This window comes from Anguilla rostrata, chromosome 14 (genome assembly GCF_018555375.3).
Source record: "Anguilla rostrata isolate EN2019 chromosome 14, ASM1855537v3, whole genome shotgun sequence".
Lineage (NCBI taxonomy): Eukaryota > Metazoa > Chordata > Actinopteri > Anguilliformes > Anguillidae > Anguilla > Anguilla rostrata.
In genome coordinates, this window is record NC_057946.1 from 13,685,417 (window position 1) to 13,703,710 (window position 18,294).

The 18,294-nt window shown below is 44.8% G+C and overlaps 2 protein-coding genes across 14 annotated transcripts in view; both read right to left on the reverse strand.

Moving 5' to 3' along the window:
• The window catches only part of acads (acyl-CoA dehydrogenase short chain), a 276,335-nt gene that overhangs the window by 151,807 nt on the left and 106,234 nt on the right, over positions 1-18,294 (reverse strand). The gene's annotated exons all lie outside the window — the stretch shown is intronic.
• Positions 1-18,294, reverse strand: part of mctp1b (multiple C2 domains, transmembrane 1b) — a 109,201-nt gene that overhangs the window by 24,510 nt on the left and 66,397 nt on the right. For all 13 annotated transcript variants that reach the window (XM_064309523.1, XM_064309522.1, XM_064309526.1 and 10 more), the window contains 6 exons: positions 16,136-16,238; positions 15,086-15,188; positions 14,390-14,491; positions 14,010-14,084; positions 13,035-13,154; positions 2,538-2,657 (listed from right to left, as the gene is read on the reverse strand). In XM_064309523.1, the coding sequence (XP_064165593.1) occupies positions 2,538-2,657; positions 13,035-13,154; positions 14,010-14,084; positions 14,390-14,491; positions 15,086-15,188; positions 16,136-16,238 (623 nt within the window). The remainder of the gene's footprint in view (positions 1-2,537; positions 2,658-13,034; positions 13,155-14,009; positions 14,085-14,389; positions 14,492-15,085; positions 15,189-16,135; positions 16,239-18,294) is intronic.

The window sequence follows — 18,294 nt, forward strand, 5'->3', positions numbered from 1 at the left end:
CTAAAACAACAGAAATGAATGTGACTTATCTTATAGGGATCAGCGAGGAATTCCTTAATTGCTCAGGGAACTAAGATTTAACGAGCTGTCTGTGCTCCCGGTGCTCCTCTCTGCCGTTCAGGAGAGGGACGTCTCAGCTCCCCCCTCCCCAACACGTCATTTAATTACTGAGAAGAACAAGCCTCCGTGTCAGACGCTGCAGCGAATGCGCAGCAGACTCCGGTGCTTTGTGCACCGCGCCGAGCAGCCCAACCGCCCGCTAACCGCTCGGGCTGTTGCGTTTGCGGTCGCGGTCGCAGTGGGAGGGGGGGGATGAGGACGGCACAGAGGCATGCCCAGCGTGTCAGCCCGTGTGGCACACTTAAGACCAGTAAGGACCGAAAGTTTCTTCACACCTCAGGTCCAGTGCGAACCTGTATGTCTCCTGAAATGGAACAGCGTCACCAGCTCTGAATCTCACACAGCGTGCTAAACCAAGCCTGGTGGAGGGCAGGCTCATCGTCCCCTCGGGCCCCAATATGCTTTCTTACGCTTGGTTTAGCTCGTTTTAATATCCTCCTGTGAACTGAGGAAACCCCTCCCCGAGAAAAAGCAGAACGTGTCAGCCCGGTCATAAACGGCACTACTTAAAATAAATATAAATCAATTTTTAAAAGGGTTGAAAGTACAGATTTGGGTCTTATTTTTTCTTTTTGCAAACTGTGTCTCCTCCTACAGGCAGGAGTGAGAACTGCGGCGTGGTGACGGGTGACGGTGAGCGTTCGTACTGAATGACCCTTCGTGCTCAGACGCTGTAAGAGTCTGAACGCACAGACGGAGCGTGTGGGTGCCGGCAGACCATGTGACAGGAAACGGCCAGCCGGAGGTCCTCAGACCGGCGCCCCGGAACGCGGCGCGTTCTCTCTGTCACGGCCTCCGCGCCGAAGACGCGTCGCGCGGATCCATTCCGCGCAGCCGCCACCTGCCGCTGCGCTGTCAGAGCCCCCCCCCGGGGCCGCCGTCGGGCCGACCTCGCCGGGCGCACGCCTTCTGCGGACCAGAGGGCGCCCAATTAAAATGCCTCGCGCGCCGAACCCGCGGCCCGAGGACTCCGAGCAGCTCGCTCCTTTCGAATGCGCTCATCCGCTGTCCGCGCGCAGCATTCCTGCGCTCGCACCAGGAAGAATGCGGGTCACTGCGAGAACCGCTTCGGCATCTGCCGCTCGGCCAGAGTCCCCGGGTCTCAGTTATCACGAGATGATTTCCATTCACGTTTCATAAAGATTTCTCATCGCAATTCAAACAGCCAAACGTTATTTTTCTTACACTGGTCGCATTACACGAAACAGAACCGATTGCTTACCTGTCAGAATCATAAATCAATTCCTTTCTGAAAAATAAGCTTTAGAAATAACAAGCGGACCAAAATGCCTGCTTGTGGTGAAGGTACAGGGTGGCAGAGGGTGATGTTAGGAAACTGGGCTTTCAACTCGAAGAGCGTGGGCTCTGCTCCCAGCTGGGCCTCTGTCACTGTACTCTTGTACAATGTACTCTTGAGCAAGATGCTTCACCTGAACTGCTTCAGTAAAATATTCAGCTGTTTTAAGTGGTTTATATATAATTGAAAAAATACATTAAAAAAAAAAGTTACTCTGGGCAAAAGTGTATGTAACATAACTTCCTAGAAATAATCATGATTTAACTTGTACTTGTTATGGTGGAGCTTCACTATTCAAGTTTATTTAACCAACTCGTTCATGATTTAAACTGTAGTGCACTGTAGCACTTATCAGACAAGATATTATTGGAAAAGGGGCACATCCCACATTATCCCTTTATTTTCCCAGTGAGTGATTTGAATTTCACACATTTTAGCAGCTAATTATTCAACATGTTGAGAGCCTATCAAAGAAAATGAAGTGAAAACAATCAAATCTAATATCCAACCAATATTCTATCAGCTGAGTCATCCAGTGAAGTATGTCCTAATATAACAGCCTTCTCTGATAAAATAAAAAATACATGAAACAGAATTGATAAAAAAAAGGACTGTTGACAGTAACTATAAAAATACTGTCAGAAAAAAAGAAATCAGAAAGAAATGCATTTCTTTAGGACTCAAACATCTGAACAGAGATATGGTAGACTACTGTGCCATATCATCTGAACTTGGAATTATAAAGAACAGTTTCAATGGTATTTTGTTCAACTGACAGCATGCCCAAAGACTGACAAAACAATAGAATATTCAGCTACATTGTGGAACGTACCGAAGACAAAAATACTAGTGTACATTGGTATGCGTTATTCTTATAAAATAATTCACAAAAAAAGAATGATCCTTAAAAATGCATTGTCAGGATTTTACAAGCCAACAGATGAACTAGTGGTTAAGTAATCATGAATTCTCTGATATAAAGCACTGTGCAATTTCAATTCAGCAACTAATTATATGGCAAAAAAATGAGGGGCATTCATTTCACGAAGAACGTATGCACTGTTCCGTGGGGTGTCGTGTTCTTGGGCCACTGTGACACGTCAGTGTGAGGGTCACTCACCACATCGCCCTGCCCGGTATCCTTCCCTGAGGCGATGAGAAAGTAGTTCCAGGCCAGCAGCAGAAGCAGACTCAGTGGAATCATGTAGAGCTCGAAGTTCCACACAACCAGGAGAAAGAGCTGCCGGGCAGAGAGGCAGATTCAGAGTCAGTATCATGAAGACCGTCTCCACGCTCAGTCACTTCTGAGCAAATCAAACAGATGAAATCATACAAGCACATTAAATGGCCATAAAAAAGATTTTAGATTAATATTAATAACGAGAACAGTATATCTTGTAGGGACATAATGTTTAAGCAATCAGCACAGTAAAACCAGTAGAAGAAATATATAATATGCATGTTTGTGTGTGTGTGTATTTAATATTATAAGAAAAATAAACAGGGTGAGATCATGTGTCCATCTGCTTTATTTAGAATTTATCACTGATTTGATGCCGCTGTCCAGTAATTCATATTTTTCAATTGTCATTCCTGTTCCCTTGTTTAACGCCAAAGGAACACAATGTACATCTACTGTTATAATTGACATTATACAGCACTCAGAGAAATCATAACAGACATTTGCCACATCATGTTCCCCAGTCACACACAGTCCCTAATTATCGGCACATGTCAATGTAACTTTCCGAATTTGTATTCTAACCTTTGACCTGTTGCACAAGATTAAAAACAGAAAGGAACATTCCTGCACCCCGTGCACTGTTTGAGAGGGTGTATATATATATATATATTTATTTATAGTTTTAAATATATTATGTATGAATTAGTACATAGTCAAAGCTGAACAGAATATGCTCTCTGCCGTGCCCGCTGGCTCTAGCCATGTGGCCAGTTTGCTGTTCCTACACTTGCTAATGCCGCACACAAATCCACCACGTGAGTCAGGTCAGGTGCGGGGGGACGGCAGGGGGGCTGGGGGCGGGACCGAGAGCCCCCCCCACACACGGGCGGGACGAGGGCTAAGCGAACCGATCCGTCCCGGGCAGACGCCCGCGCCCCTCCGGCCGGGGCAGGGCTTTGATGGGCTTCCTGCCGCCGGCCGCCGCGGCGCTCCGGGCTGGAGGGAGGTAACGCTCCCGCGCTCGCTCCGCAGCCGACCGGCTCCCCGCCGAAAATACACCCCCCTCTCCTGCTCCCCACAAACGCCTCGCCCTGCCACCGTCCCGACACACACCGCACCGCGAGGGTTTCTGCTCAATCTGCGGCGCGTGTGTGTGTCTGCTCCAGTGGTTAAGAGTCGTCCTTCGGTTGTTCTGATCCACGTGCCTTTAGAATTACATTTGCATTTAAACATGATGAAGAGAAAATCAGGAAGTGAAGTGAGCATCTTTTTCTTTCGCTTCATGATTATGACGCTGGAATAAAGTCTCATACACGTGGAAAACCAATAAAAATACAACCAGAACCCATCATTTTGCAATATACTATATATCATATGCACTTAAGGATTTTAAAATATACACAAGGGTGGCAGTAGTAATTACACCATTAAATGAACAAAATAAAGTTTTACTTGTATGTGGCCAAACATTAAAGAGTACAGATTTGCTATGTTCATGTCCCTCCTTTTAAGTTAGAATTGTGAGTAAAAGCATTAGTTTTGAAATGCATTACACAATAAATTCCCCACAATAGAATACACAAGAGTAGCCCTTTAATATTATCTTTAATATTATCTTTAATAATATCTTTCACAATGAATAAAATAATCAGGAAATGAAGGGTAAATGCTTTAACTAATATTTTTTTTTACCCCTTAAAAATAAAAAAACTGAACATCTTAGAACTCAAAAATATAGTATTTTACCACAAGTTAAATTAAATTCTTTAAAGATTTAAAGAAAAAAATACTTAAATACTCTACATTAATATTGCACAATTATGCCCTCCAGTTTAAACTGGATGGAAATATGCAGGTAACACACTTAATTTAAAGCCACACATTTCTGCAGTGAATATGTTCAAATAATTTAAACTTTACACATATAGACCAACCTTACCGCATATTACTACTGCTACAACAATTAACTAAAATAAGGGTCATTATCATCTTCACAACTATATCCACCAACACCAGGACCATTATCTTCATCATCATTATCATCACAATATGCACACAACATTCTAAATGCCATTTTGTTAGCTCATTTTAATGCAGGAAATTTATGTTATGTTCCAAAAAATCTATTTTATAAGACTCAATAAATACTATTAAAAGTACATCTATGACAAATATTTAGAAATCTATATCTCAAGCAAAGTCAGTCACACATTTCTCTGTCTATTGTTCTACAGAACTAAAAATCCTGACAAAAAAGTGTGAAGAAGTATAACAAAGTTACTAAACCAACTATAACAAAGTTAATTTGCACAAAATTCACTATGTAAGTTTACTTTCTAGCCAATATGAAATTGCTTAATTCGAAAAAGTCCAAACTGTACACGCACGCAGAAACAAATAAATCCATGCAAATATAAAACAGTGTGTGTGTGTGTGTGTGCGTGCGCGTACGTGTGTACATAAACAACCCAGAGTCATAAATAAAACATAAAAAATGAATTAGGGAGTGTGTTTGCATAACGCTCCAAGGTAAATATTTCACTCTACAGCGTGTCCAGTCCCTGCTCCTGCCAAGCCAGCCACGCATTCCTATGAAAGATTTTTAATAAAGCCCCATTCAGGGATATGGGGAATAATCTTCAATAATTCATCTCTATTTACAAACACAGGCATTAGCAGCCTAGGGCCTACCTGCCCACTCCAGCACGTCTGAAACCCCGCGCCCACACACACGCTGCCCTTTAGGGGGATATCAGCGCTTTCCGCAGTGTCTAGCAGCGCTTATACGACAGACAGCACTTCCCCAAAACACTCCAGCGTACCCCCCTCACGCTTAAGTTTTAACTGGGGAAAGAAAAAAACATTTTAAACTTAACAAGTAAACAGCAATGCTTCTGACTATTAACGCAGCGGAAAAAAATATATACCGAAAAATGAAGTTGAGAGTTCATCCAGAGCTACGAGGAAAAATGTTTAAATTATAGCTAGAAGAAAGTTGCAATTAAATGCAATTAAAATGTGATTGCATTTTTTGTTGTTTTGCCTCATTTGGCTGATGTCAAACTCTCCAGGTTTTCCTTAAAATAATTCCATGCACTCGTTATGCTTACAATATGGCTAATACACATTTATAAAGGATATGTATAATTTGACCGTTTAAATTTGTGCCTGCCAATTGCAATTTAATTTCATTTGGGATAGGTTCATTTGTGCAATGTCCAATTACAGTTACCCGAGTTGCGAAGGACTATCCAAACTCAGTGCCTCTCGTTTACGCTCCTGTACGCTTGGACTGCAGACCTCCTCCATCAGAGAATGTCTTTATCTGGATCTGCTCCTGGGGTACCTCGGCCCCGTCGGGGCCCCTCTCCTTTGCCCCCTGCAGGTTTTGTTATTCTCCAGGAGGGCCCCGGGCCGCGGGTGATTGACAGGTTTTAGAACCTGGGACCCCCGGCCACCAGGTGTGACCCCCGGCCCTTTGGCGCACCCCTCGGAAGAGGACCCGACCCCTCCGGGCAGGGAGAAAGGAGGGAGAGAAAGGGAGACGTGACGGGAGAAAAAAGGGTTCCAGTCCAGAGAGCCTTTGGAAAACATGCGGACACACTGTCATAGCGCGGTCAGGGCGCGGTCAGAGCGCGGTCAGAGCGCGGTCAGGTAGAGGGACGCAACAGCGGGCGCCGACTTCCCAGCACCTTCCGTTGCCGGCTGATTTTCCGTAAAACGGCAGAGACGCCGCCCCACTTCGCCCCTCTTTTGACGTCCCTGCGCCACGGCAACTTGTCTCGACCTGGCCATCCCTATGCCGTGCACTGGATACTGTGTTAATTATACAGCACCAGGAACACCTGACAAACTACCATGATTTATATCAGGGATTAAGTTTGGCAAACTGGCTTGGGTACAAAAAATATTAGCCTTTTTTAAAAAAAATTTTTTTAAACTATAAAAAAATATTTATTTTAAATAAATACATACATTTTAAAGTATGTTTTTATTTTTAAAAAAGGTTAATTTAAAAAGATGAAGAAAACAATTTTGAATTTTGTCAAATTTGACTAAACTGCTTATTAATGATTTATAACTTATTAACGTAAAACACTTAAATTGACAATGAGTGACGCAGAAAAAAAAGTGCTAATTTGCAGGAAAAATGACGCAAAGAGAATAAATTCATTTATGCACCTGTCTCTCTGTCATATATATTTTCACTGATGCATTTACATTCTCACTGATGTCCTTATTTACGGGTTTCGGTTTTGTCTAATCCGACAGGACTGCCTCTTTAACGGGGCATGGATTCCTTTCTAGAGTAAAAGCAGCTTAAACCTGTGGCAGCAAATGCTCAATAACGGGAAATAAGGGAAATACTCTGGTTTAAATTAGCAGGCTGCGTCATAGTTATTACTGTTAAAATACCCACTCAGCAGCCTGAAATACACAATGTTCCAGCCATATTATCACAAGCAAAAATGATCATCCGCAAATTCAGTAAATAACTAAGTAGCAAATCAGATAAAATCACATAATTGTCAGTTCGTGTGAAAATTCAAACATGACAGCTACAACGGCACTATTAGAACAATAAGCAAAAATTTCTGGGGCAATTCCTGACACATTAAACCTGTGTCACAAATAATTACATTTTAATATCACATTTTACTGCAACAATTTATATAAAAGGAATGTATACTATATATAATATTTCTATATTTTATTGATGTTTTTCAAGGCAGACACTTTTAAAACAGTTAATTTGTTGTTCTTCATTTAATAGGAAAGAACTGAAGATAAACAGTTAAACTATGCTCAGTAATAGAGAACTCATTTTCTGAAATACACTGGTAATTAAAGTGTCAAATTGATTTAATTGAATTATGAATAAACAAGTACAACAGCACTTATTGCATCCATCTGCTACTGTTAGTCTTTTTGTTTGGGCTTAATAAATACTTAAAGGCTTCCCAAAAAAAGTTATCTAAACACATACACACAAATACTAAATTAAATTTTGGATGTAAATTGGAATTTGGGGCTAGCACAGTCCAAAACTAAATAACTGCAAATTTAAATGCGCAAATCATCTGTTGCGTTCCAAACCACAATTCCAAACCACATTCTTCAGAACCGCTCTCAGAAAGTAAGTCTACTAACGCTGCTCGCTGAGCTGCCCAAGATACACTGCAAGCCCATCCATTTGTTGGTGCAGCAGTGACCCCTTCTGGCAGTTCAGAGATATGCAACCAACGTTTGGCGAACACACAACCGCCGCTACCTAAACACGGTGATACATTTATTCCTTTCCAATTTAACTTGGAAACAAAGCTCTTCCACATGCTCGGATAACATGATAAATAATGCATTCGCATCAGCGCGATCGTTAAAAAGGCGAAACCGCAGCGCAGCTCCTTGTCTGGTTTTCATTTCGCCCTACACTGGGCTCGCTCGCTGCTTTGTGCCGGCTACAATGCCCCCGGTGCAGGTCCCCACCTCTGGCCCGGGTGGGTAAGAGCACCCGGGTTCACGCAGAGGTCCCCCTCCGCGCGAGACCGGGCTCTCCACTCGGAGGGGGGCCCGCGGGTCAGCGTCTGAATGATGCATGCGCGACCCCCAGCTATCCCTCTCCCCTGAACCCGAGCCGCGCCGCGGCCGCCGGGCGCTCCGGTTTCCTGAAAAAGGAGAGCTCTCCTCGCCCGGCCTCGCCTGCCGACAGGACCCCCGCTTCGCCGCAGATCAAAGCCTTCATATCGTTATCCCCCCTCCACCCCTCCACCCCGCCACCCCTCGCCTCCACCCCGCTCCCTCCCCACCCCATCCTGACAACAGGCGGCCTGTTTGCGCCCGCTTCAGATAAAGTTACGGCTAATTTGTTTGGCGGAAAAGGCAGCGGGGTCCGCGCTCCCGGCGGCGGCGGCGGGGGCGGGGGCGGGGCCTTTCCGGCTGATTGGGTCAGCACGTCCCCGTCCAGGCCCGTTCTCTTTGGGAACGAAGGAAGTGCCGCCAAGGTTGCCAGAACCTGGGATGTATCCTCTCGCGGTCTATTCATGAGTCAGCCTTTCTTTTTAAATCCCCCATAACAGACACACGCTCATTACATTTTTACTCTGAAGCCTGCTGAACACTGTAGATGGAAGTCTTTGTTCGTAAATCAGGAAACGGGAGCACGGAGCCTATGTGCCAGTACATTATTGTCCCTGTGCTTGCATTGACTTTTTACACGGCAAATCTAGTCTACATTAGGATGTCTGTTCTGCTTTTCCTGCACTGAAACTTCCCCCATGACTCCAATGCACGTTTTTACTCTGAAACTGCCCCCATTCATTTTTCTTACTCTCTACTTTTGAAATAAAACCCCTCAATCTGGCCACCCTGAGAGGAGTGGCCCTTGCGGTGGTCAAGTGCACAGATGCATGGATAACGAGGAGTTCTAGTGCAGCAGACCCGTCGGCACAGTCATGAGCGCCACACCCTGCTTATGGCAGACGAGGGAACGTTGTCTGTCGATTTCACTGAGGCTTTCATTTCAGCATTTTTTCAGACATGCTTATCTCGAGCGACGTATCGTTCTGTGTAGCTGGACATTTTCATGAAGCGATTCAGGTTAAGTGTTTTTCTCAAGGGCACAACGGCAGCGCCCCAACTGGAAATCAACCCACAACCAACATTTTCACCACAAACACTCACTCAGCACACTCGGACAGGGGACACATTTAAAAGGCTACATTTTCTACAAAAACATCTTCATTAATTGCAGCGCATAGTTAAAAAAGCGCAAAGTGCCAAAAAAAGTAATCGTTTTACACCCGGGGATCTGAACACACGCTGAATACAGAAACGCCATAGCTGAGCATCTCACTCGTTCACCTGCGTCACAATGACTGCTGTGTCTTCAGCGTGTTGGGAAGTTAGAATAATATCCAGCGGACAGCTGTGCTTTAAAATCCTGCCGAAGGTGCTGGAGGCGTTCTCTCAGCCAAGTTTTGAGGGCTACCTTCCCTGCAATGGAAACTCTTTTTCTTTTCCCTGTAACTTAAACAAGTAAATGTATCTGATTAATTTATATATTGCCTCAGGCCTAGTTTAAGAGGCCAGATATTTTTAAGTTAAATAATTAGATTTTTTTTTCTTTAGAAAGTAAAAATACGAGTGCAGAGTGGTTCCTCCAACAGGCATATTTAATGGGGATGGGGGCTGGTTATGTTTTCAGTGCCTTTTGAGGGAACGCCATTCATCTAATGCACAATTAGAGTCGCGGTTTGAGTGACAGACCCATTGGATGCAAGCTCCTCCCCAATCATCAAGCGTTGTGCCCCCAATACATTTTTTATGCCCCATCCCTCCCCCCATTTGCTCATTTCTGAAACCTTCCCTTTTTGGGAGAGAACAAACAAGCACTTCTCCAAAGCACGTGATGTCAGCCGCCGCTTCTTTTCACGCCACGGTTTGCGAGTTGGACTCACACAGACACGAGTCAGAGGAAGACTCTTTGTGTGCATCTCAACAAGCAGGGTCTCTGTCCTGCAGAGGTCGCTGGTGAGAGTGGAGTTGAGATGTGATCATCCCAGCTGGCTGAACCCGTCCCATCTCTGGGCGACGCCACAGCCAATCACGATGGGCGCCCGCGGTGCGTGGCACCACACCACTACACCACCAGATTCATGCCGGACGAGCCCTTCAGCACCTCTCCCCTACAAAGGTTTTAATTAAATCAGCATGGCTGATTCAACTCATTCCCTATCTCTGCGCAAAAGACAGGGAACAAACGAACACGCCATGGACAAGGCACTCAAAGTCACAGGAGTACAGCGTTTTCTCCATCAATATCTCATCTCTGCGATTCCATAATCCACACGGCCACGGAGCGAAGCTGTCAAAACATTCCCCTCTGAGCCGATGCCCTCTTTCAGCTCTTGAGCTTGTTTCCTCTTTAAGAGGAAAAGTGGAGAGAGAGGAAAAAAAACGTGGCGGAGCAAATGAAACAGATCACCGCCATTCATTTCCAGACCGAGAGCGCGGGTCACTGAAAGTCCAGGCGGCTCAGAGGCACGCCGGCTTTTTCTGCGAAAATGAAGCTTGAAATTAAGCGGAGAATGAGGCCGAAGAGCCTCAGAACGCGCAAAACGAAGAGCGTCGCTGCGAAGGAAGATCATTAGACACGGCGAGCCTCTCTCAATCGCCCCATGTGAGGGCTGTCAGCGGGACGTGTCTCCTGCAGTACGGCCAACCAGACACTTACCCTGGGTTTCCCCAAACACACGGCGAACCATCCAGAGTGAAAACCTCTATGACGGAGTACTTCGAACACTGATAGAGTACATGCTGTGGGGAGACTCGTACAAACACTGCTCAGCTTTGATTTATAACCGGGAATTTCTCTCTGCACAACAGCACCACTCTGAAACAATTAGGTGAGTGCAATCATTACAATTCAGAACAAAGGGGCATTTCTCACGTGTACACCAGGAGTCATGTGCGCAACTCACATTTCACGACGAGAGGATAAAAAAACGGAGGCTTTCAGCAAGCAACTATTTTTTACAGTTGCAGGTTTAAGTTCTAAAATGGCAAGAGGACAAGTAAGAACCTCAATGGAAAGTTGTTATTTTAAAACAGGGCCACTTCAGCTGTAAGGAAATAAAGGGATCAAATAAAGACACTTTCACTGAATTATGCTATGCACAGGGGGGAAAAAAAAAATGAGAACAGATCCACGGAATCTCTGCACCCAAACACCCCCCAACCCCCCACCACCCTCCCCACCTCCCTTCCAAATTACTGGGGAGCAGCGATGACCCGCGCTCGTCCCGACACGGCGCAGACACAGAAATATGCGCGGTATCAAATGTTAATGCTAAACGCCGGAGACGGCGGGGCCAGGCTAACAGACAGGTCCAACAGCAATTTATGCAGAAATGGCATCAGAAGACTTTAACTTCGCCTTGTAGTACATCCCTGTGACTCGGGGACCTGAGAAAGGGCGTCCTCTCCGTGACAGCTCCGTTGTCCAATTATGCAGTTTTTTTGGGGGGTTTTTTTTTTTTTTGCCGTATAATATGTGCTGGCAGAATTGGGGCTTTTCAAATGTCAGAAGAAGAGAAACAAAGAGAGAGAGAGAGAGAGAGAGAGAAAGAAATGGAGACTGGAGCAGCGACTATTAATTAAGGCGGGTGTAGAATCTCCTCTGGAGCCGGTGCAACGGTGTCTCCGCCATTTCAGACCCTATTCTTACAAGAGCAAATCTGACATCTTAACTGCAGATAAGAGCACCGCACCGTCTTTTTTTCTTTTTTGTGGTCGCCATGCTAATGGTACGCCGTTCCCTCCTGGGATGCGATACTTTCAGACCCTCCTGCCGTCTACCCTCCGCTCCATTCTGTCATCAATCACGCCGTATCATGCACAAGAGAACATACTGTAAGAATACGTAATGACAGGCCATTCAGACCGTCCAGATTCGCCATTTACCTGCAAACTAGAGCGTCCAGCATCTGCGTAAAGCCTGGGCTTGCTCCATGCAAAATAACGTGTAAAATAACGTATGATAGGAGTGAAATTTACCTTTTATCATTTAATGACCTTAATGAACCCCTTATGGCTCCTGGTTCTGCTCACAGAGTTATTTTGAAAATCACTGTAGAGGTGCTCAATACTACCATCTCCACCCCGCATAGCATCTACAGCCCAGCATGCTAACTGGAAGCTTTTTGAGCTATAAAGGGGGTTGCATAAATATGCCTCTGTTACTCCTGCCAGCAGATATCTTAGCTATGTGTCAGTCACCAGCAGGACCTGGAAACGGCTGTGTCAGCACGACACTTACTGATGCTAACCCTAACCCTAACCCCTAACCTCACGGTCAACCCACCCTAACCCTAACCCCAACCCCAACCCCAACCCTAACCCGCACGTCTCCGAAGCGCTTAAAGACCAGGGCCTATCATTCACAGGACAGACATTTCAACAAAGCAGATCTCCCTGCAGTTTCACAGAATGGGACAGCCAGTGCAACCTTCCTTTCCACACGTTGCCCTGCATTGTGTGAACTGTCCTTAAGCATCAACCACAATCCCAGCCACAACCGCTAGCTCACAGTGCAAATCCTGATCCAGGATCAGTCTAAAAAGGAGCAATTTATACAAGAAGTTAAGAAGAAGTATCCAAGATGAATCTCTCTCCCAAAACAAACAATCACTTTAAAGTACCTTGGTCAATACGGTGTTATTTTCCAGAACCTTTAGTCCACCGTAATTTAAACTGTGTAAATCTGAGGGCTTCTGAGAATTTTGAAAGAGCATGGAAGCCCTGCTCAGGTCTTCACAGTGAACACCGTAGGCATGGATGAGATTTGGGGGATGGTGGGGGGGGGTGAGATTTGGAGGAGAGGATGCTGGGACAGCCTCAGACTTGTCCCATTGGCTGACGGGGGCAGACCCTCACCAGGAAGGCACAGATGCTCCTCTGGGGAGACTCCCACTCAAGGCAGCTGTTGACATAGTAACCGGAGTTGATGAGGACCAGGATGCAGCGCTTCACCCGGTTAAAGTTCTGCTGCAGGAGCTGCGCAGGGAGAACACAGACAGACAGACGGACAGGGCATTCAGATGGAGTCACCACAAAGAGAACAAATCACAGACAGACGGACAGGGCATTCAGAGGGTACAAAAAGGAACCACAGACAGACTGATAGGGCATCAGACGAGTCAAACCAAAGAGACAACAGACAGAGGGACAGGTATCGATGTTCAGACCACACATCAGGTAAGCACACAGACAGAGAAGCAGACAGTCAGGGCAGGTTCGGTAGCGAGTACACATAACCAAGAGATCAGAAACCAGCAGACAGACTGGCCCTCTCTTACAGAAATGGAGAACACCGCAATACACTGTAAATATGTGGACCTTTTTGAAAATATGACGACGCACATATTTCACAGTGGTGTGTTTCTATTAATAAAGAAACCAGCAGACAAACAGGTTTAAAAGAGCAGACAGATCATTTGATCCAGGTATCTAAAGTAATCAACAGGAAGTCAAACCATTTAAGACCCATATGACTGGAGAAAGTGCTGCATGACATCACAGTGCGGACCACATCCCTGGTCCTTGTCTAAGCGAGTAAGAGGGGAGCGGTCGGGGCTGTCAGGACGGGGGCCCGGGCGGAACGTCTGTTTGAGCCGCGGGGCTCTTTGTGGGGGTGTGATTGGGGGCCGACCCCCCCTGATTCAGCCCTTTGTCAGAGAGGCACAGCAGCAGAGCTACTGAGAGCTGGCAGCACCATGTTTCTATTCAGCACCCATGAAACAGCCCCTCAGAGCTGCACACACACTCATGCATGCACACACACACATGCACACGCTCACACACTCACACACACACACACACACACACACACACACTCACATTTAACATTACCTGTTTGGAAACTTTGGGTTCCTCTTCAATGTACTTTTGTTCTATTGGTACTAATGTTCTCAGGCCAGCTTTGATCTGTGAGAAGATAAACAGTTACTGCTACAGTTCCACAAGCAATGCAAACATATGTTAAAATACACACCCACACACACACACACGCACGTATACGCATGCACACGCACGCACATGCACACACACACACACACACACGTGTGCACACACACACACACACACACACACACACACAGCACAGCTCTGGTAAATTAACACAAGCAGGACACCGGACAAGGGGTGTGCAGGGTATGGGAGGGAGGGAAGTGTCAAAGAAAATGAAAGGAGAGGGAGATGGAATTTTAAAGGACAAAGAAGACGAGACCTACAGTATTAAAAATCACGTCTGTTTCCAGGAAGATGACCCCCTTGGTCGGCCCTGTCAGCTCCTTGTTCTTCAAGGCGTATGCTTTCCGTTCTCCATTCCGGATCTGCGGGAAAGAGGACGTGACAGTCGCCCATCTCCAAAAGCCCTGATGAATACACTCCCTCCCTGACCTTTGACCTCCCCCCAGCTGCACAGAGGGTTCGAGACGACCATCTCTGACAACTGCCTGCTCGTACCAGAGGCCAACTGTCAGGGAAAAACGGGCGTGCGTAGGTGATTGAGGCTGGATTTTCATAGTTTTATTTTGTCTCTCTCTTCCTGTCTCTCCCTCCCTCCCTTCCTCCCTCAATTTCTACCAAACTCGTTATTACATGACATTTAAAATACACACTGCCAAAGTATACTGATTTGAAAAGTCTCTTTTGTTCTCAAAAATGCTTTACTGCAAACCATGTTTTAAAATGCATATAGTAAGACGACAGAATGAGAACAGGTGAAAAAAAACAATACAAATATAAAACATATAAAAGTATAAAAATATAGTAAGATACATTTCTCCGTTTCCATCTTTCTCTCGCTGTCCTTCTCTATCTCATCAAAACATTTTCACTAAATGAAAGGACTATTTTCTTTTTTGAGGAATCTTATTCCCAATGAGAGAAGATTTCAGACTATGTGATATGAGGAGAAGACTCACTCTTAGTAAGGGGATGGCCACTTTGCCCAGGAAATCGGCGCTTCTGTCTCGATCCTCATCGTAAACTGTGACCTCCAGCACCGCGTGGATGTCCGTCACGTTACTGCTCCAAGGAAGTGTTACAGGGAGGAACAGACAGGCAGTGAAGGGGCCACTCACGACTAAAAATGAACATCTCTAGAATCTTTGAAGCAGCGACGACATTAACACACTAAACCTTGCGTGTGACCAGTTTTTCAGTGTAAAAGCGGACTATTAATTCACTTTTTAATGATATCTTTGAAAACTAGCCACCTGGGGAGCTTGTTGAGAGAAATTGAGGTTATTCTTAAAGATGAGCGCTAGCAGAGATGAGCTGCAGCACATTCATCGCCTCTTAAAAGGAATTTCCAGTTCTGGAACCAGCTCACCAGGAAAGAAAGAAATTGAGTGAAAGGACATGAGGTGTCACTTTTTCACATTTGCATTTTTTCTCCCATTACACCTAAACAAATCAAGCAGTGTGAGTAGAGTCAAGTATAATAGGAAATATAACAAGTTATGACAATGCCTTTCTCATATGAACACAACATTTGCATATTTTTCTCGCTGTAATTGCTAGATGATACAACTCTTGTTATAATAATGTGTCACAAATTTGGTAATAAATGCTCACGCATTTTACAGTGGTGGTAAAAACAAGATTTAAAAAAAAGAAAATGGAAGAAAATGTAGGCTGTGTGTCTACAGTCTGGTGAATTTATCAACCTATTGTGATGTTAATCAAACTAAAGAAACAAACAAACAAATAATTAAAATGCACAAATGTGATATTGTAGGAAAGCTTGTCTCATTTGCATCTTTTCAATCAGCTGAAAATACCTGTCCTTCTTTACTAAAGCTAGCACTATCCGTGTGTGTCTGTGTGTCTGTATGTGTGTGTGTGTGTGTGTATATGCGTGCGAGTTCGTGTTTGTGGGTGCGTGTGTATGTGTGTGTTCATGTGTACGCATGTGTGTGTGTTTGCACACGCAGGCCTGTGACTCCCTTTCCAGCTACAGGAGGACTCACAAAGTGAAGACCTTGTTCCACTCCGGATTGAGGTTCTTGTAGACGGTGTGCGTCTGCAGACGGTCATTGCTCAGCTCCACCACACAGAAGGGGTCACTTTTCCCTAGGAGAGCGGTGAGGGGAGGGAGGGGTAAGAGCTGTCAATCAGCAGTCCCCTCCTCTTCATATTTACCGACTTAATTTTGATGCTCAGGACCAGTGACTAACGGCAGTCACAGCACACATTACAGTGAGGGAGGAAGTGCAATCGTCCACATTACAGACAGGGCTCATGCACTTCCTGCAGAGCTGGTCTGTGTCATAATCAAGAAGCTTTCATGTTTTCATTGAGCTGCGCAGCATTACAGATCTGCAGGCTGTCCCACAAGCCTGTAACATGTGTCTGAAGAGAACAGTATGCTAAAAGGCAAACCACTTAACCACTCCACACTGGAGAAGTAGGAGAACAAATTGGAAGCGTTACCGAGCATATCATATTAGCATAAAAGTGGGCAGGGTTTTAAAAAAATACATTACACTTTATCTGAAAAAAACTTCCACGGTAACCTTAAGGAAAGCATTTAAACTGTATTACTTACACAAAAAATATCCAGCAGTATGAATATGTAAAAAAAGGTAATTCTTGATAAGGACTTTTATACAATCAAAATAATGGATAAAAGTATATATAAACATAATTCAACTGGCGTACACGTATATGCATACTCATTTTTATAATTAGCATTGTGCTGAATTAATTCTGCAATTAATATTTAATAAACATATAATTTCTTACAAAAGTATTATTTTTCATTTTCACAGTGAACACTCAACAACACCAGACATGGAGACTTAGGTAAACATACGTATTTGAAGGTAAACGCCACTTCCTGCATACTGCATCCAGAGAAAGACTGCCAAAGTAACTGATGTATGAAAAAATATGTGGCTAAATGTCCATTAGTGCTAAAGTACTACCACTGCCTGTGAAACAATTACCAACATACTGTACAGCTACCTTCAAATGTATACTGACTATGTAAATGTATGCTGGCTAAACACACACACACACACAACCACATATAAAAACTTATATAAATGCATACACAGTCACGCACGCGCACGCACACACACACACAGGCAAAAAAAAGAGAAGAATCTTCACACAGAAAGTGCTATTGCTATGCCACTGTCATATGTGGAACACCTTAACAAACCGTTATTGATTCCCATAGGTTTCCTAAAATGCTATGGCATGAGCGGGACATTTCAGAGGCAGACGAAATAAATGTCACTGCAATCACTTGAAAGCCACTGCTGTCTGCTCTGAATGTCCTCCTCAGAGAAATATTGATTAGGCTGCACACAAGAGAATAACACGCATATCACACGCCAAGTTTGAGAACTCCCAAGCATTGCATACATTTTTAGAATAACGTGGGTACTCAGATCATGTTGGAACATATATTCAGTGATCGGATACATTACATTGCAGTACATGACGTTAATAAACAAAGTTGCAAACACTGTTCATTAAAAGAAATACCACTAGATGATCATTACAAATAATGCATTAGTCTATTTATTCTGAAGGAAAAAATAAAAATACCAGATTTCAAAACATGAAATATATACAGTATAGGGTCCCTGACATTGGCTGTCTAGCCGAGATCCGTTGGTCGTCAGCAAATCTTATGGTCGTATCCAGAGAATAAAACCTTTTTAACCTAAGCTAGCAATTTTTCTATTTTATTATTATTATTATTATTATTATTATTATTATTATTATATTTGTTCAGCACAGATGAAGTGTTGAGGTATTGAGGTGCAGATAAGGGGGGTGCTCAGGGGGGAATGGAGAGAGCTCTCTCGTGTCTGAATGTGAGAATGTGAGCTCTTTATTAAAAAGGTGCGGCACCGGCGGGCCCTAACCTTGTTCCCTGACACCTCCGCAGCCGTCCAATGGCAGCGCAGCGTGCTCTAAAGGGCTTTGTCTCCCTGTCAGCGCAGCGGGCGGGAGCGGGGTCGAGGATGCGGGCGGGCAGGCGGGCGGGCGGAGGAGGAGGAGGAGTGTGAAATCAGGGATCGCCACACGGGCCGTTCCCCTGGGAACAGCGGTCCACACGGGGGGGTCAGAGCCACAGGCGGAGCCGTGCGAGGGGGTGCGATTTGAGCGGGGG